The sequence below is a fragment of the Pholis gunnellus genome (genome assembly GCF_910591455.1).
Source record: "Pholis gunnellus genome assembly, chromosome: 18".
NCBI lineage: Eukaryota > Metazoa > Chordata > Actinopteri > Perciformes > Pholidae > Pholis > Pholis gunnellus.
Genome location: NC_136545.1, coordinates 16,210,466 through 16,223,806, shown reverse-complemented (window position 1 = coordinate 16,223,806; position 13,341 = coordinate 16,210,466). Strand labels below are relative to the sequence as shown.

The following is a 13,341-nucleotide window of genomic DNA, read 5'->3' as shown; positions in this document are numbered from 1 at the left end:
GATCAAGATTAATTAACATCAACAGCGCGAAGAACAGTGAGAGACCTGTGAGTTCGTGTACATTCTTTAGCGCAAATGGGTTAATCAGCCGCTCTGTGTTTGTGTACGGAAGGGAAGCTGACTGCTTGCGGCTAATTTAACAAGTTTCCTCTACAGTCATCGTGTCTGTGGTTCATTGACCAATACCCGAGGCATGCTGTGACGATGTCAGAGTGAGTGTTGATGAAGATGCCATAGCAACAACTTCCCGACATGCTGATGTGATGTCATTCTGATATACTCCAATGGGGCGGCTATGATGTACTCTGGGATGTTGTGAAGCCAATTTACTGAGCATCTGCACTGCTCATCTAAGTTTAAACGGGTAGGCACTTTCAGTTTCTGTCCCTGCCAGGTAATCTTAAGCTAAACAAGAATTTTCGGATGGTCTCAGAGTAGTACACACTCTCAGCTGCAGCTCTGATTCACATGTCACTGTCTAACTTTCTGATGGGCCGTCAAATCTCCGCCAAGACTCATTTAGCTTCAAAGAAATCTGCGAATGTTTTCCACCAGCTTTACATTTTCCATTCTGACTGAGTGTGTGTGTGTGTGTGTGTGGGAAAGAGAAAGACATGCAACTGGACACAGAGACGCACAGAGAAAAGCCGACTTCTAACAAAAGCCATATGTTAAACTTGAGGCAGCCATCCAACTAGTGTCCGACACAGAGCACTGGGGCTCTTGGAAGTCAGTGAATACATGCTGAGTCACTTCACACCTCTGCTGAAATGCATACAATCTACCTGCTCTATTCAATCACGCAGCTAATTATTCTCCTTTGTTTGACATTAGGGCTCAATTCTAATTGTTACAGAATGTGGTTGTAGTCCCAAGACATCTTCTCCTGCCACCATGAGACGTTTGTTTACAACTGATTGTTTAAGAATACGTGAAACAGATTATTTTACTTCAGAACTGAGGAGCACCAAGACAGTGAGACCCAGCCCTGTCTGATGAACTCTGGTTCACATGCACATGTACATTTAACGCTAGCTATTCAACAACTTATAAGCTTGCCTTACTATAGTTTAGACTTCTCTGCTAAATTGTTAAATTGTAGTTAGTTTGCAAGCTAATTAGTTGGCGTTTATTTCTGTTGAAATTAACAGAGCTACTCTACAACTGCAGATACCCCTGGTTGGGAATCACTGCTGCATTGTATCTGATTGATGTGTGTTTTATGTGCACACACACTGACAAGCACGCAGCAATGCATGCACACAGCCAGGAACAGAAGACACATACACAACTCAGACTTTCCCCTTGGACTCACTCTTGGTCCGTGTTCGTTCGACTCCTCTCTGTCCCACTTTTTCTTCCCTACAGTCATGAATCCCTCAAGTTGCGACTTAAGTAACATCTGAGACACTGGTGATTTTGTGTTTGAGTGCATGATCCCGATCCTCATTTCCCTGATGACAAAAATCTCCCCCCTTTTATCCCTCATGACATCCTTCCTGCCAACATTAAAACCCCTCTGTGCTGGATCCAGCCAACACAGATGGAAGGAATGGTGAACACAGCACAAAAGGAGAAAGAGAGATGGAGAGAATTAAGGAGGAGGCAAAGAGAAATCTTCGCAAAAATGAATGGGTTTAAATACACAAACATACACGCAAACAGAGATGCATTAAAACATCACAACAGACACAATAGAAAAACAAAAGGCTTATGGAATGGTGACGATGACTCAAGCAAACCTTCTTTCCTGGGCTTTCCCATCACTATTGTCAGTTTGGAGTTGTAAGCGCTTTGCTCTATCGCAACATCAACTTGTTGATGGGTGCTCTTAAGGCCCGCATTTATGAACTTTGAATACTGTTTCATTGGAAGGAATTTGGTGCAAGGGCATTCAGGTGCTTTGTTCGGTCTTACCTTCCGACCTTCTTGGCCAGTCAGTCCCACCGGGCCAAAAATCCCAGAGTCTCCCTGGAACAGAAAGCGAGAACGGTGAGTGGTTGCACAAATAGCAATAATAAATGTCCAAGGAGCTTGCTGAGCAAGACGATGTTACAATGGATGAAGCGTGTAAGAAAAGGGGGCACACAATACCTTCTCTCCTTTAGGTGCTGCCCCAGGTGAGATGCCAGAGTCTCCTTTTCTCCCCTGATGAAAAGAAAAACACAGAAGGAGGACTTAGTGTTTGTGGAAATCAACCAAATGTACCTCTGTCTCTGAAAGTACGAACAATCGTATAAACAAAAGAACTTCTCTGGCCTGCAAATTTCATTTGGAAGAAAAGGGTTCAGGTGACAAAAGCGTGCCTCTATAAATCCCACACGGGATAAAAGGAAGTTACAATTGATAAAAAACAACAGGATTGAGCTGATAAAGTCCCATTCCAGACGCTTTTCTTAGACGCAGTGTATTACGTGGGCTCAGTGCCCCTCCAGTCACACACAGCAAGCTTCATTGTCAGCAGGTAACAATAACGGGGCCTCAACACATCAAAGCCTTGGATCGGAAATTAGACTGCTGAGTGCTGAGTGCATGGACCCCTGCTATTTACAACTTTGTTTCATTTATCAACGATGAAAGAGCAAAGATCGCAGTGCACCCTGAGACATCAAACACTTCAGAATCATTCTCTCAACACACCTGCCAGGTAGAAGAAGTCTGCCCGGCACCACTCTGTCGAGAATTTACTCCTCATTCACTGAGGCACGGTTTCAAATATTTGACTTGTAAACTATGTCTACAGTACTTTTTTTCCATTATCACTCCGTTTTGTTCTTTGAGTGCTTTTGCATCTAGCCTCTTTGTTAGACTAACATCATTTTTATTATAATTTTTGTAATCATTATTATTTACATGCGTCTCAAAGGAATAGTTCAATATTTTGGTAAATACTAACAAAATCGAACGAGAAGTCCACTTAAAAGCGCACAAAGCTCACTAATTACTTTGTTGGCCGGGTAAAGTGACTTCCAAGAGACTGCAGGCTTTCTGCTCCCTGCCAAGAAGCGTCTGGCACATCACCCTACGCAAGACCGCAAACTTTGTTTTTGTATAGATTCAACAAACAAGATATAACGTGTTAATTAGTGAGGTTTAGTGGCGCTGGTAAGTTAGTTTTGTTACATTTCTTTTGGGACAAAGCCAGGCAAGACCGTAGCTTTCGATTTGAGCCTCATTAGTTTTGGATGTTGTCAACTCTTAGAGGAAGAGTTTGACATTTGGGGAAATACTCTTATGTTCTTTCTTGCTGAGACCTAGTTTAGAAGATAGATACCACTCTCTTATCTGTATGTGTATGTGTAGCTACAGCCTGCAGCTTAGCTTAGCATAAAGATGGAAACGGGTGGATTAAGCTAACCGGCTGCTGGCTATAGCTTCATATTTAACATACAGACATGACAGTGGTATCAATTTACGCAAGAAGATGAGCAGATAGCAGATAATGAATGGTGAGAGGAAGGTCGTAAAAAGTGAAGAATGCAGCAAGGAATCATATAAATTACATCAGGGAGACAAGGATAAACACACTCCCTTTGGGTGACTTGGGGAGGTCGGGGCTCAGGTCAGGGCATCTGCACAGTTGTCATTTATGAAAGGCACTTTGAACACAGGTAGTGCTACTATGTACTCTGAGCACACAGTGCCGGAGGTCAAGGGTGTTTGCTAAAGCATACATCAGGCCAGACAATAAGATGAGGGATGCAGAGAATTTGTCTAGGGCAGGGTCATCTCCTGTTCTCACGTTAAAATTAGACAGATTTATTTGGAGTTCTCACTTTCCGACTCGTAACGTTTTTCCCCCGGAGCTCTGATAAATCACTTCTACACCCCTGGTGTCCAACTACCCTTCTCTTTCCACAGGAGTTGCAGTGGTAACACAAAGGCCCGTTTTACACAGAAACAGCTTACCAATGCATAAACAATCACACACATTAGAGCGTATTTGGGACTTAAATCGAGCTGATCTCCTAGAATCTGAACAACCTTGATGACCTTTAAACATAAACAGGAATCGTGATTTAACATGTGTTAAACCGATACAGTGGTGCATGTAGAGCCTGCTAGGTATGACTGTGCTGTCGTGAACTTAGATGGCCTTGATTCTTCAACCGAGAGGCTCCATTGCCCTCGTTGCTCTTTATGGATTCCAGCTGATATAGAAAAACTGAAAATGTAACACATCCTCATGGGATTGTCATTCCCCCTTAGAGGCAGGAGAGGATCATAAACTTCTTATTAGATTAGTAGAAGAGGTACATAATCATGCAATGGAAAAATCAAAGTGGCTGCAGGGCTCTTGAAAACCAAAGAAAGGCTGACTTCTGATCGTTAGTTAGACTTAGAGGGATGTTAGATACCTTGAGCCCGGGTGGACCGGCTCGGCCAGGGTTTCCATGGGGACCAGAGGCGCCCTGAGAGAGAAAAACAAAATCAAACGGTCATCGAGATCTCAATCAATCATCATATTGAGCTGATGCAGACTGTGGCTTTGCTACTGTGAATGGGACCAGAGAAGGGGGTTGGGCAAAGTCTGTCTGGAGAATCTCAGCTTTCATGCTGCTTTAACCTATTTTCCTATACATCAGCTGTGCATGTGTGCGTTGGGTGGTGAGGTATTTGGGGTTGTTGTTGGGGGTAGAAGCTTTCGGAAAATGGGGCTCTGTGGAGCTGCTTCACCATATGGATGTGGTTTTCCTGCCCCCTGTTGCCTCCACAATCCACAACCCCCCATCCACACACACACACACACACACACACACACACACACACACACACACACACACACACACACACACACACACACACACACACACACACACACACACACACACATTTGCCAGGCTTCTTAATGAGTAATGCAGATCAGCTAGTATCATAACATTTTGAATTCCTCTGCTGGTGTGCGTTTCTGTCCGCATTGGCTGTTGCTGAGGAAATGAACACAACTGTGTCTGAAGGCAAACAAAGCGAGATCTACAGTAGTAGCATATTGGTAATGTGAACCATCGCGCCCCATCCAGCAGCCCCCCATGGGACGGTTTAGCAGAAAACCTTTGGAAGCCGGAGAATGGATCGACACCAATTTCTCTTTGGTTTAAACTGCAGCCATCAGATATAAAGAAAGTGGTTGTTGCTTCGTCTCTGCCATCGATCCATCTGTCTGTCTGTCTAAATTCTCTTCCTCTGAGTGACCTTTTTTCCGTGGATCTCTGACCTCGCTCCTGCCCTCCACGTGGTGTGGTACCCTTGGGCCCCCAACCTACCCCCGGAGCGGGTCAAGGGTTAGAGCGAGTCAGAGAGGGCGGAAAAAGAGCCACAATTGCTTTAGGAGCCAGTTCAGCCAGTTTCACCGAGTTGAGTGAAAACAAATGAGGAAGCCAATACGTTAGTGATCTGGTCTGCAACATCAAAAAAGCAACATCTAGCGACATCCAGACAGGCAGCTCTTTATCATCCAGCAGAGAAAAATAAAAAGTGGGGTTTGGGCTGGGTTATACAGCTCAACAAAAAAGCCCTTTGAACAAAGTTCAAAAACAGACATACTGGTCGTGTGCAGACATGACAACATAAATGCCTTTTGTTGTAACTGCTCTTCTTTTCAAAGGGCTCTTTGATGACAGTCATGTCTGATTCACGTGAGACAGGATTGAACAGGACGTCACGAAGTGTGTGTGCAGGTGTCGGTATCTCTGACGTGAAACACTCATCATTTCCACACCGGTAAAGAGAAAGAAATCCAAATTACATAATAACGCTGTATTGATGGGATCCGATCTGTTTTTAACTTGTACAAATTTTGATTCCAAGAAGAGTTTTCCTCCCACACTCTCTTCCCCCTTTGTATTCAGCTGGCGTTCCCTCGAGAGTTAGTGTCCAGACAGTGTTAAGGGAGGCTGTCCATGCCCTAAATAAACTTAAACAAACTAGACTTGTTTCAATTACATGCTTCAAAATTAACCCTGTGGCTTACCGCAGCTTGGGCAGTACACTGGTAGGCACGGGCTGGCACCAACATTTGGTACTGTGCTCTTGCCTCCAATGTCGTGTCCTTCTCTTGCACAACAGGTGTCTAATTAGAGAAGACCAGGGTGGGGCGCACACAAGCTGAGGGCTATCAAATGAAAAACCACCAACATCTGAACAGCGACGCAGGGCGTTACTGTGGCTCCTGTGGAAATAATTCTGCAAGCTCAGCGCAATTCATTACGATTCTAAGTTGAGACAAAACGGTCAAAATCGAAAGAAATGATTGCTCCTAATGTTTCGCGTTACGGTAACATGCGTGCTGCCAGCTCCGAGGTATATACACATCTGTGCTTGGGTCTACATAATTCTATACCAACGCCATATGTGCAACTTAAAGCCAAGAACTATTGTATATATGCACTGGATCTTAAATCTGAACGTATGACATCACTCCAAAGATTACATTCCCATACAGAATATTTTAGAGGAGGCCTTCTAATGGGAAATGCTGTAAACACAGTCTGACTGTCAACACAGGCTCGTAAAAGACATTTTAAATGTATATACAGTCACCGTATTAAAGATAAAAGAGATTCTGTATGATGTTGTGCCAAATGAGAGCCGAAGGGGCAATGTCTGATAAACTAACATTAGATCACGAGCATGTAAAACCACTGGACGTCTTCTTAATTAAAGAGCCCAGTCAACACAGACACACCCTCACTTTAAATTTTGCTTCTGAGGAGCGAGGAAAATGTTTCAGCGTTCGTTAAAGTCGCTAGCAGCCCTGCCCTCTCTGAGTGAAAAGAGCAGTGCTATATAAATTACAGTAAAACGTCACAATAACAGAAGCAGGCGAATGAATTAAGCTGAGCTGGTAAAAAGCCAAACGTACGCATTTATTTGCTTTAAAAGCCAATATTTTTAAAAGCTAAATACAGCATGCAGTGACCCGAGTGTATGAAAACGAAAATAGTAAGTAACATTTAGGCATTTACAATAATAAGCTCATAATGGCCATGATAAGTTTGAAAATTACGTTGGAAACCTAGACAGCTGACTTTATGCCAAACAGTTAAAATCTGGTATTAAAAATGTGCCTAAAGGGAGGTTTCAAAAATAATGAATTGGAGCATGGACTATGACTCGTTATACTGTTATTATAGTAATGTTCCAGAGGGAGAGATCCATACAAACACATTACCTTGGGAAGTATAAAGACCATTAAAAAGCTGATCTGTCTCCCAACGCCCTGCCTTAAGAAGACTACTTCACTAATTTAGTTCTTAATAGTTTTCCAGGTTTCTATATGAAATGTCCATCTGGGATCTGAATTAGCTTCACTTGCAGGTGAAGCAAGCTGGGGGGATTTCGTGGTTTGTAGGGGAAGCATGAGGAAAGATGGCCGACATATTTTCTTTTCCTTCAGACAAAGACCCTTTTGACCCAGTGGGCTCCAGACAAATACGTGAAGCCATTCTTCAGATAGATACCGACATGTGTAGCCGCGATGCATCCCCCGCATGTTTCCTCTCACACCGTCGTCATTATACACCTACAAACAGACTCCAAAGGGCTCACCCTGACTATTCACGGACACCTAGCAAAGGCTTCTTTACTGACAGTGGTTGCTGTGCGACGGCGCCTCACACTCACATGTGTGGGATCAGAGGTGAAGGTTCATGGGTGGTGCTCGGTGGGCTCAATGGTGCTCTGTGTGTCATCATGCAGACTTTCGGTAATCCAATGCTACGGAAGGTCATTCAAAAATAAATCTGGCAGAGCTCTCTCTTCAGCAAACACCTTGACTGGAATTTATTTTTTTACATAAAAAGAGATGATGCTTATGATCAAATCACGCCACGCCACCTTTGAGCCTGCAGCTTTAAGCAACCTGCAGCGTCAATTCAGATTTGAAGTTATTTCAGTGATGAACAAGTGAAAATCTCTTCCCAAAAATAAAACCACACTCTTATGTAGCCAAGAGGGGAGACGTGTGTTTGTGAGCGTGAGTTTGCAAGTGCGTAAGTATGCAGCTCAGTGTTTGCAGCAATTAAACTTCATAAATGCTTATGTTTACAGGAAAGCTCCATAATCTGTCTCACTCTTTATATAGGCAGGTCATAAACACGGCCACATATGTCTGCGCTACACAGGCGTGGGATTAGTGCTGTAGCATGTATACACTCTTGTGTGAGCGCTGGTGTGTACTTGTGTGAGCGTTAAACAAAATGACTGTGAGGTCAGAGTCAGACACTGGCGGCGAGTTTGCAAGCGACCTCTGTTAAAGTGGCATCAAAACCAAAGGCCTTTACAAGTGCTTCTTTATTGAACGGGCTTGTTTTCATTGTTTGCACATTGCAAACCAACCACTTCCACTGACAATGCCGCAGGCAGTTCAACAGCTGGTTTGCTGTGGTTGACAAAGGCACACGTCTAAGCCGCCGGGATGTAAATCAAAGTGAGGTGATACATACTGCTGATGAATGAGGTCAGCAGGCTGAAAGGCTTTACTAAGGACAAGTCTGAGTCAAAACCATAAGTCAAAACCTGTCCGAGCTCCAACCTCAAGTCACGGAAAGACAAATTCTTGTTAAGACCTTCAAGTTATATACTACGCATATTTTCAGAAAAGCTGCTGCTCGGGTTTATTCAGAAATAGTTCCACTCACAGAGTCATACTTATATAATATTTGAACAAGTTCACACAGCTCTCTGTTTAGACGTTTAAGCCCCCAAAAAGACTTATTACAGGTAAATGTTATTTGGATCATTAGAAATCCACCTAAGTGGGCCTGATGTTGTGGAACTGCTACTAGAGACGGAATGGGAAGTGCTGCAAGGGCTTAAATAGCTTTAATTAGAGCCAGACAAAGACCTCCTTATACATCTGTAGTAGTGAGGGATCACAGAGACTTAACGATTCTCAGGCTCAAACAGTAAGTAATAATTTAAAAAAAATTGTAGGGACATAAAGCATACATCTGACAGTATATTTAGTGCATTTACATTATTCTATAGTCTGGACTGACTTAGTAGCTTGTTTGTAGTCATTGTCTATCAAATCAAATGGTAAAACAAGGAGTCAAAAGCTAAAAAAAACAAGACAGAGAGTCTACCTGCATGCTAGCAACTCTGTGAGGCTGTGCATAAGTGCAGCAGTGCTTTGAGCTAAATGCTAACATCAGCATGCTAACATGCACAAAATGATAATGCTAACATGCTGATGTTTAGCAGATATAATATTAAACATGTTCCCTCTCCGACATAGTTTAGCGTGTTAGCTTGCAAACATTTGCTTAATAGTGCTAAACACAAAGCACAGCTGAGGATGACTGGTATGTCATTCATTTTGTAGCTATTTGGTCATAAAGTTTGAGAAAATTTAAATTTTGACCTGATGATGGCACTAGAGGGAAATTGAAGGAATCACCAAAGTTATTACAATTCATCCTGAGGGGAGCTTGAGTGTCTGTTCCAAATGTCATGGCAATCCGTCCAATAGTTGTCGACATACTTAAAAACAAGTCTGTCTGAATCTATTCAGAGAGAAACAGAGGACGTAAACGAGGATTCCTCCAAGAAGACCCACGAATAAAGACTTTATCTAGTCAACGGCCTCGGAGAAAGAGGCCTTTCATTAGTCCAGAATGGGATTCCTATGAAGTGTTGGTGCAGACTGCTGCAACAGCTCAGTGAGGAGAAGAAAGTGCAGTGGAGCCATGTGTTGTCTGTCTGTTTACAGTGCTTTTATTAGGCATCCTGTGGCACAGCCAGCCTTTTCAAAGGCCGTCTTTATAGGAGCTTTCCTGTTTATGCTTAGGGGTGGGAGGTCAGCACTCGCAGCCCCGTGCTGAATATGGTCAATCTGCCTGCATAGGAAAACTTTGTGTGTGAGTATGTGAGTGTGTGTGTGAGCTGGGTGATGGGAGGATTTGAAATTGATGTGGGAGCCTGGCTTGGCAGGTTATGATTGTAACTTTATAAAATGGTCCAGGACTTTACCATGTAGGCTGGAACACACAGATACAGTCCTCTCTGTCCTTGTCTGTCAGTCGTCCTGAGTCACCTCTCTGCCATGGGGCTTATTTAAGGTATGTTTGTTGTATGAGCTTTCGTCAACATGTACGTCAGCAGCAGTAGCAAAAACACAAACAAACACACACGCACACAGAGAGATACCCACAGTAAACCTAAATAAAGACACACTTATTAACATGGTTCCATAGGAATTAAAAATATTGGGGTCGAAAAACAGATAAAACCAGTTTTAGAGGGTACAAATGGAAGTGTGTTTGATGTGGTTGGAGGTGTTTGAGAGCGACCAAGGAGACTTACCCGAGGACCCTTCTTGCCTGCCAGGCCTAGCTTCCCTGGAGGTCCTGGCAGTCCCTGAAGAGAGAGAGAGAAAGAGTGCATTGAGTGACAGTATTCAGATGATCTAATTCAATACCTAAGCAACCCCCCTTCTATCATACTCAATCGAAATCATTTAGACTCCATAGTGTGTTTCCACAGGCAGGCTGCACAGCGGCTGCAGTCAAAAACGACACCTTGTCCATCTGAAGTCATTCCATCTCAAGGTGATGAGAGTTCAGCCTTATCCATCAGGAAGTTCTTAGCCTGTGTGGCAGGAAACCGTAGAAACACTAGAAATAACAGGTCATTTCCTGAGCTACTCAATGCCCCTGTGTGGCTTTATCAGCCTTGTGCTCACTCGTTTTCTTTTAATCAAAAAAGAGGAAAAGGAGAAGTGAGGAAAAACAGAGGAGCTACCTGTAGTGCTCTGGATCCTGATGCAAATGTACACTAAACACTCTAGGTGGAACTTTTAAATAGTTTTCTTCACTGTAAATGAATTACAGTATTTTTACGACGCTGTTAAATTTGATGCCTCAGATAACAAAGATATGAGGATCTAGTAAAAAGGCAGCAGCATCTACCATAAAGTGCAGTGTGAACGTTTTACCCTTTCTCCAGCTTCCTCAGCTCGTTTTTCACAAGGCTTTGAACTTAAAGAGACAAAGCTAAACTTCAAAAACAACTTCAACTTCAAAACAAAGCCAACCTGAGTCTAAAGGTCATTGGGATCAGCCATTTATATATTGTGCGCATAGCGTGTCTGTCTGCGATCTAGTGTATCGCTCTGAAGATTATAATTGGCCCCCCACCACCACCGCCTCCAGGAAGACCTCCATGGTTGACACCACCATTACGTTACAGGTGTGGTGCTCTTTGGTGGCCTAAGGACCTGTCCATCTTCACACCTCCACTCCCTCCTTACTTACACTTGTTTGTTTGTTTGTTTGTTTATTCCTACTGTCTTTTCCTCTTTGCACCTGTCCATCTTCAAAGAATATCGTTCTTGCTTGGAGAACGTGTTTGTTGACTGCTCTCCAGACAGAGAGGTAACAGTCTCACGGAATTCCCACATCAGTACGCATTTTCCAATCACCACATTTCAAACACAGTATGATGGCAAAGCCTGTTTTCAGTTATGAGGTTTAGACTTGCTGACTGTGGCTGTGAGGAAGTTGGAACATGATTCGTGCCACCTGGCAACTGGATGTGAAATATGTACTGTTCTGTATGATTAATCGTTTCAGAGTTTAAAACATATTACTTAAATTTGCTTGTTTGGCTTTCATTTAACAATTCGAATTCCAAACTACTGGAATACACAGTACAAATTTGCAAACTCCACTATAATCTTTTATTTTTTGTGGCATAATTTCAACGTAAACTGCTTGAAAGTTCTAATTGTGGCAACATTTCAGTGCTCAGGCAGCTTGAAGGTTCAATTTAACTGAATACAGAAGCCGAGTTATAAGAGTTTGGCTTTAAATCAGATTCAAACTCACAGCCAGTACAGCTCCAATTAAAAACTAATCAGATTAAAACTCCAAACTCAAGAACATATAAATCACATTCAGGTGTGCATTGGAACAGTTTTTTAAAGCAGCAGAGAGGAGCCAAAAGTGCTTCAGTTGGGGAGAACTTTGCCATATCTGTGCCTGGATTGGATGTTTCTCCTGGAAGCCGGAGTGCAAAATCAGCACGGTGGAAACAAGAGTCCAAATCCCGATTATATTGTGTCTTTGAAGAGGAGACTATTAATGCGTGAAGCAGCAAGAGTGATGAATGATAAAGCTGTTGGCTGAAACCTTAGTGAATAAAAAATGTTTCATTGGCTCCTGACTTTCATATATTTGTCAAAATGTGTGTGTATGTATAAGAGAGTGAGTGTGTGTGTGTGTATGTACAAGATGAAAAGGAAGCTTGACTGGGTTCATCTGGGATCTCTCGAGGCACGACATGGCAACATAGAGACACACTTACACATACGCATACAAATACACACTCACTTTGACATGAAGCACCGGTTTAAACCCTGCAATATTCTCAGAAAAGTGTGAGTCTGAATGTATGATCCCGTCAAATTACCGCATTTAAATCAGAGCCCAGACAAAACATACACATTTCTACGTAAAGCCAGAACATTTATACAGATTGTAAATACTCCTGAGCCATAGCTGGTGGACAATTTGTGATGGATAAACATCAAGGCGCAGTCTCAGATTGGTGTCATTTACCATATATTTGGTATAAAATGACAAATGTTTTTTGGCCTCAACAGTAAATTCTTCAGTAAATTACCTTATAATTTACCTAAATCATCCTTCTACAACATATTTCCTACGGTAGATTACGCGCATCATATTGGGATTGCAGGCAGTGCTTTCTAAATTGCAGTAATTTGGTTAAATGTAAGTCAAGTTTGGTGTGGACATCAGCATAGATGCAAATTAGCCAACCCTTGACGCACCGCCCTCTGCAATCTACAGCAGTAAATTACAGACCACTACAATGACTAAGCAAGGCACATGTATCAAACGTACAAGCCCTGCTCACACCTTACACTAAAATGACTCATTCACAAGCTTTAAAACAAGTACAAACACACCCAGAGCGTGCTGAGGAGACGTTGAGGTCTGATTGCTCAGGCCACATTTGGAGGTGAGGAACTGTATAGACAATTACGCAAAGCTCTTAACATGATGAAACTCCCAAACACAGTTGATTTGTGTTTGGTTAACAACTTTAGTTTAGTTAACATAGTTATTTTCTCTGCGCTGTGGCCAAGCACAAATGTGAGTGTGCATTTTCTGTTAAGAAACAGCCACTGTTTTCTCACCCTATCTCAAGTGGTCAGTCAAGATGCAACTGAGATGCTGGGTGTGAAAAAAGGTGGAAATAGACCCTTCCTGCCTCAGTGTTCCCGCTCCTTGGGATACAGACTTGGCCTACTTTAGTGCTGAATTGGGAAGATGAATGAGGGTGTTTACCGACTGCTTTGACCCTTGACCTAGCTTT

At 42.8% G+C, this 13,341-nt stretch overlaps 1 protein-coding gene across 1 annotated transcript in view; it reads right to left on the bottom strand.

Annotated features, from left to right (window-relative positions):
• col27a1a (collagen, type XXVII, alpha 1a) overlaps positions 1-13,341 on the bottom strand; it is a gene marked incomplete at its 5' end in the record, with an annotated part of 60,131 nt that overhangs the window by 35,725 nt on the left and 11,065 nt on the right. The window contains 4 exons of the mRNA XM_079178628.1: positions 1,918-1,971; positions 2,095-2,148; positions 4,359-4,412; positions 10,306-10,359. Of these exons, the coding sequence (XP_079034754.1) occupies positions 1,918-1,971; positions 2,095-2,148; positions 4,359-4,412; positions 10,306-10,359 (216 nt within the window). The remainder of the gene's footprint in view (positions 1-1,917; positions 1,972-2,094; positions 2,149-4,358; positions 4,413-10,305; positions 10,360-13,341) is intronic.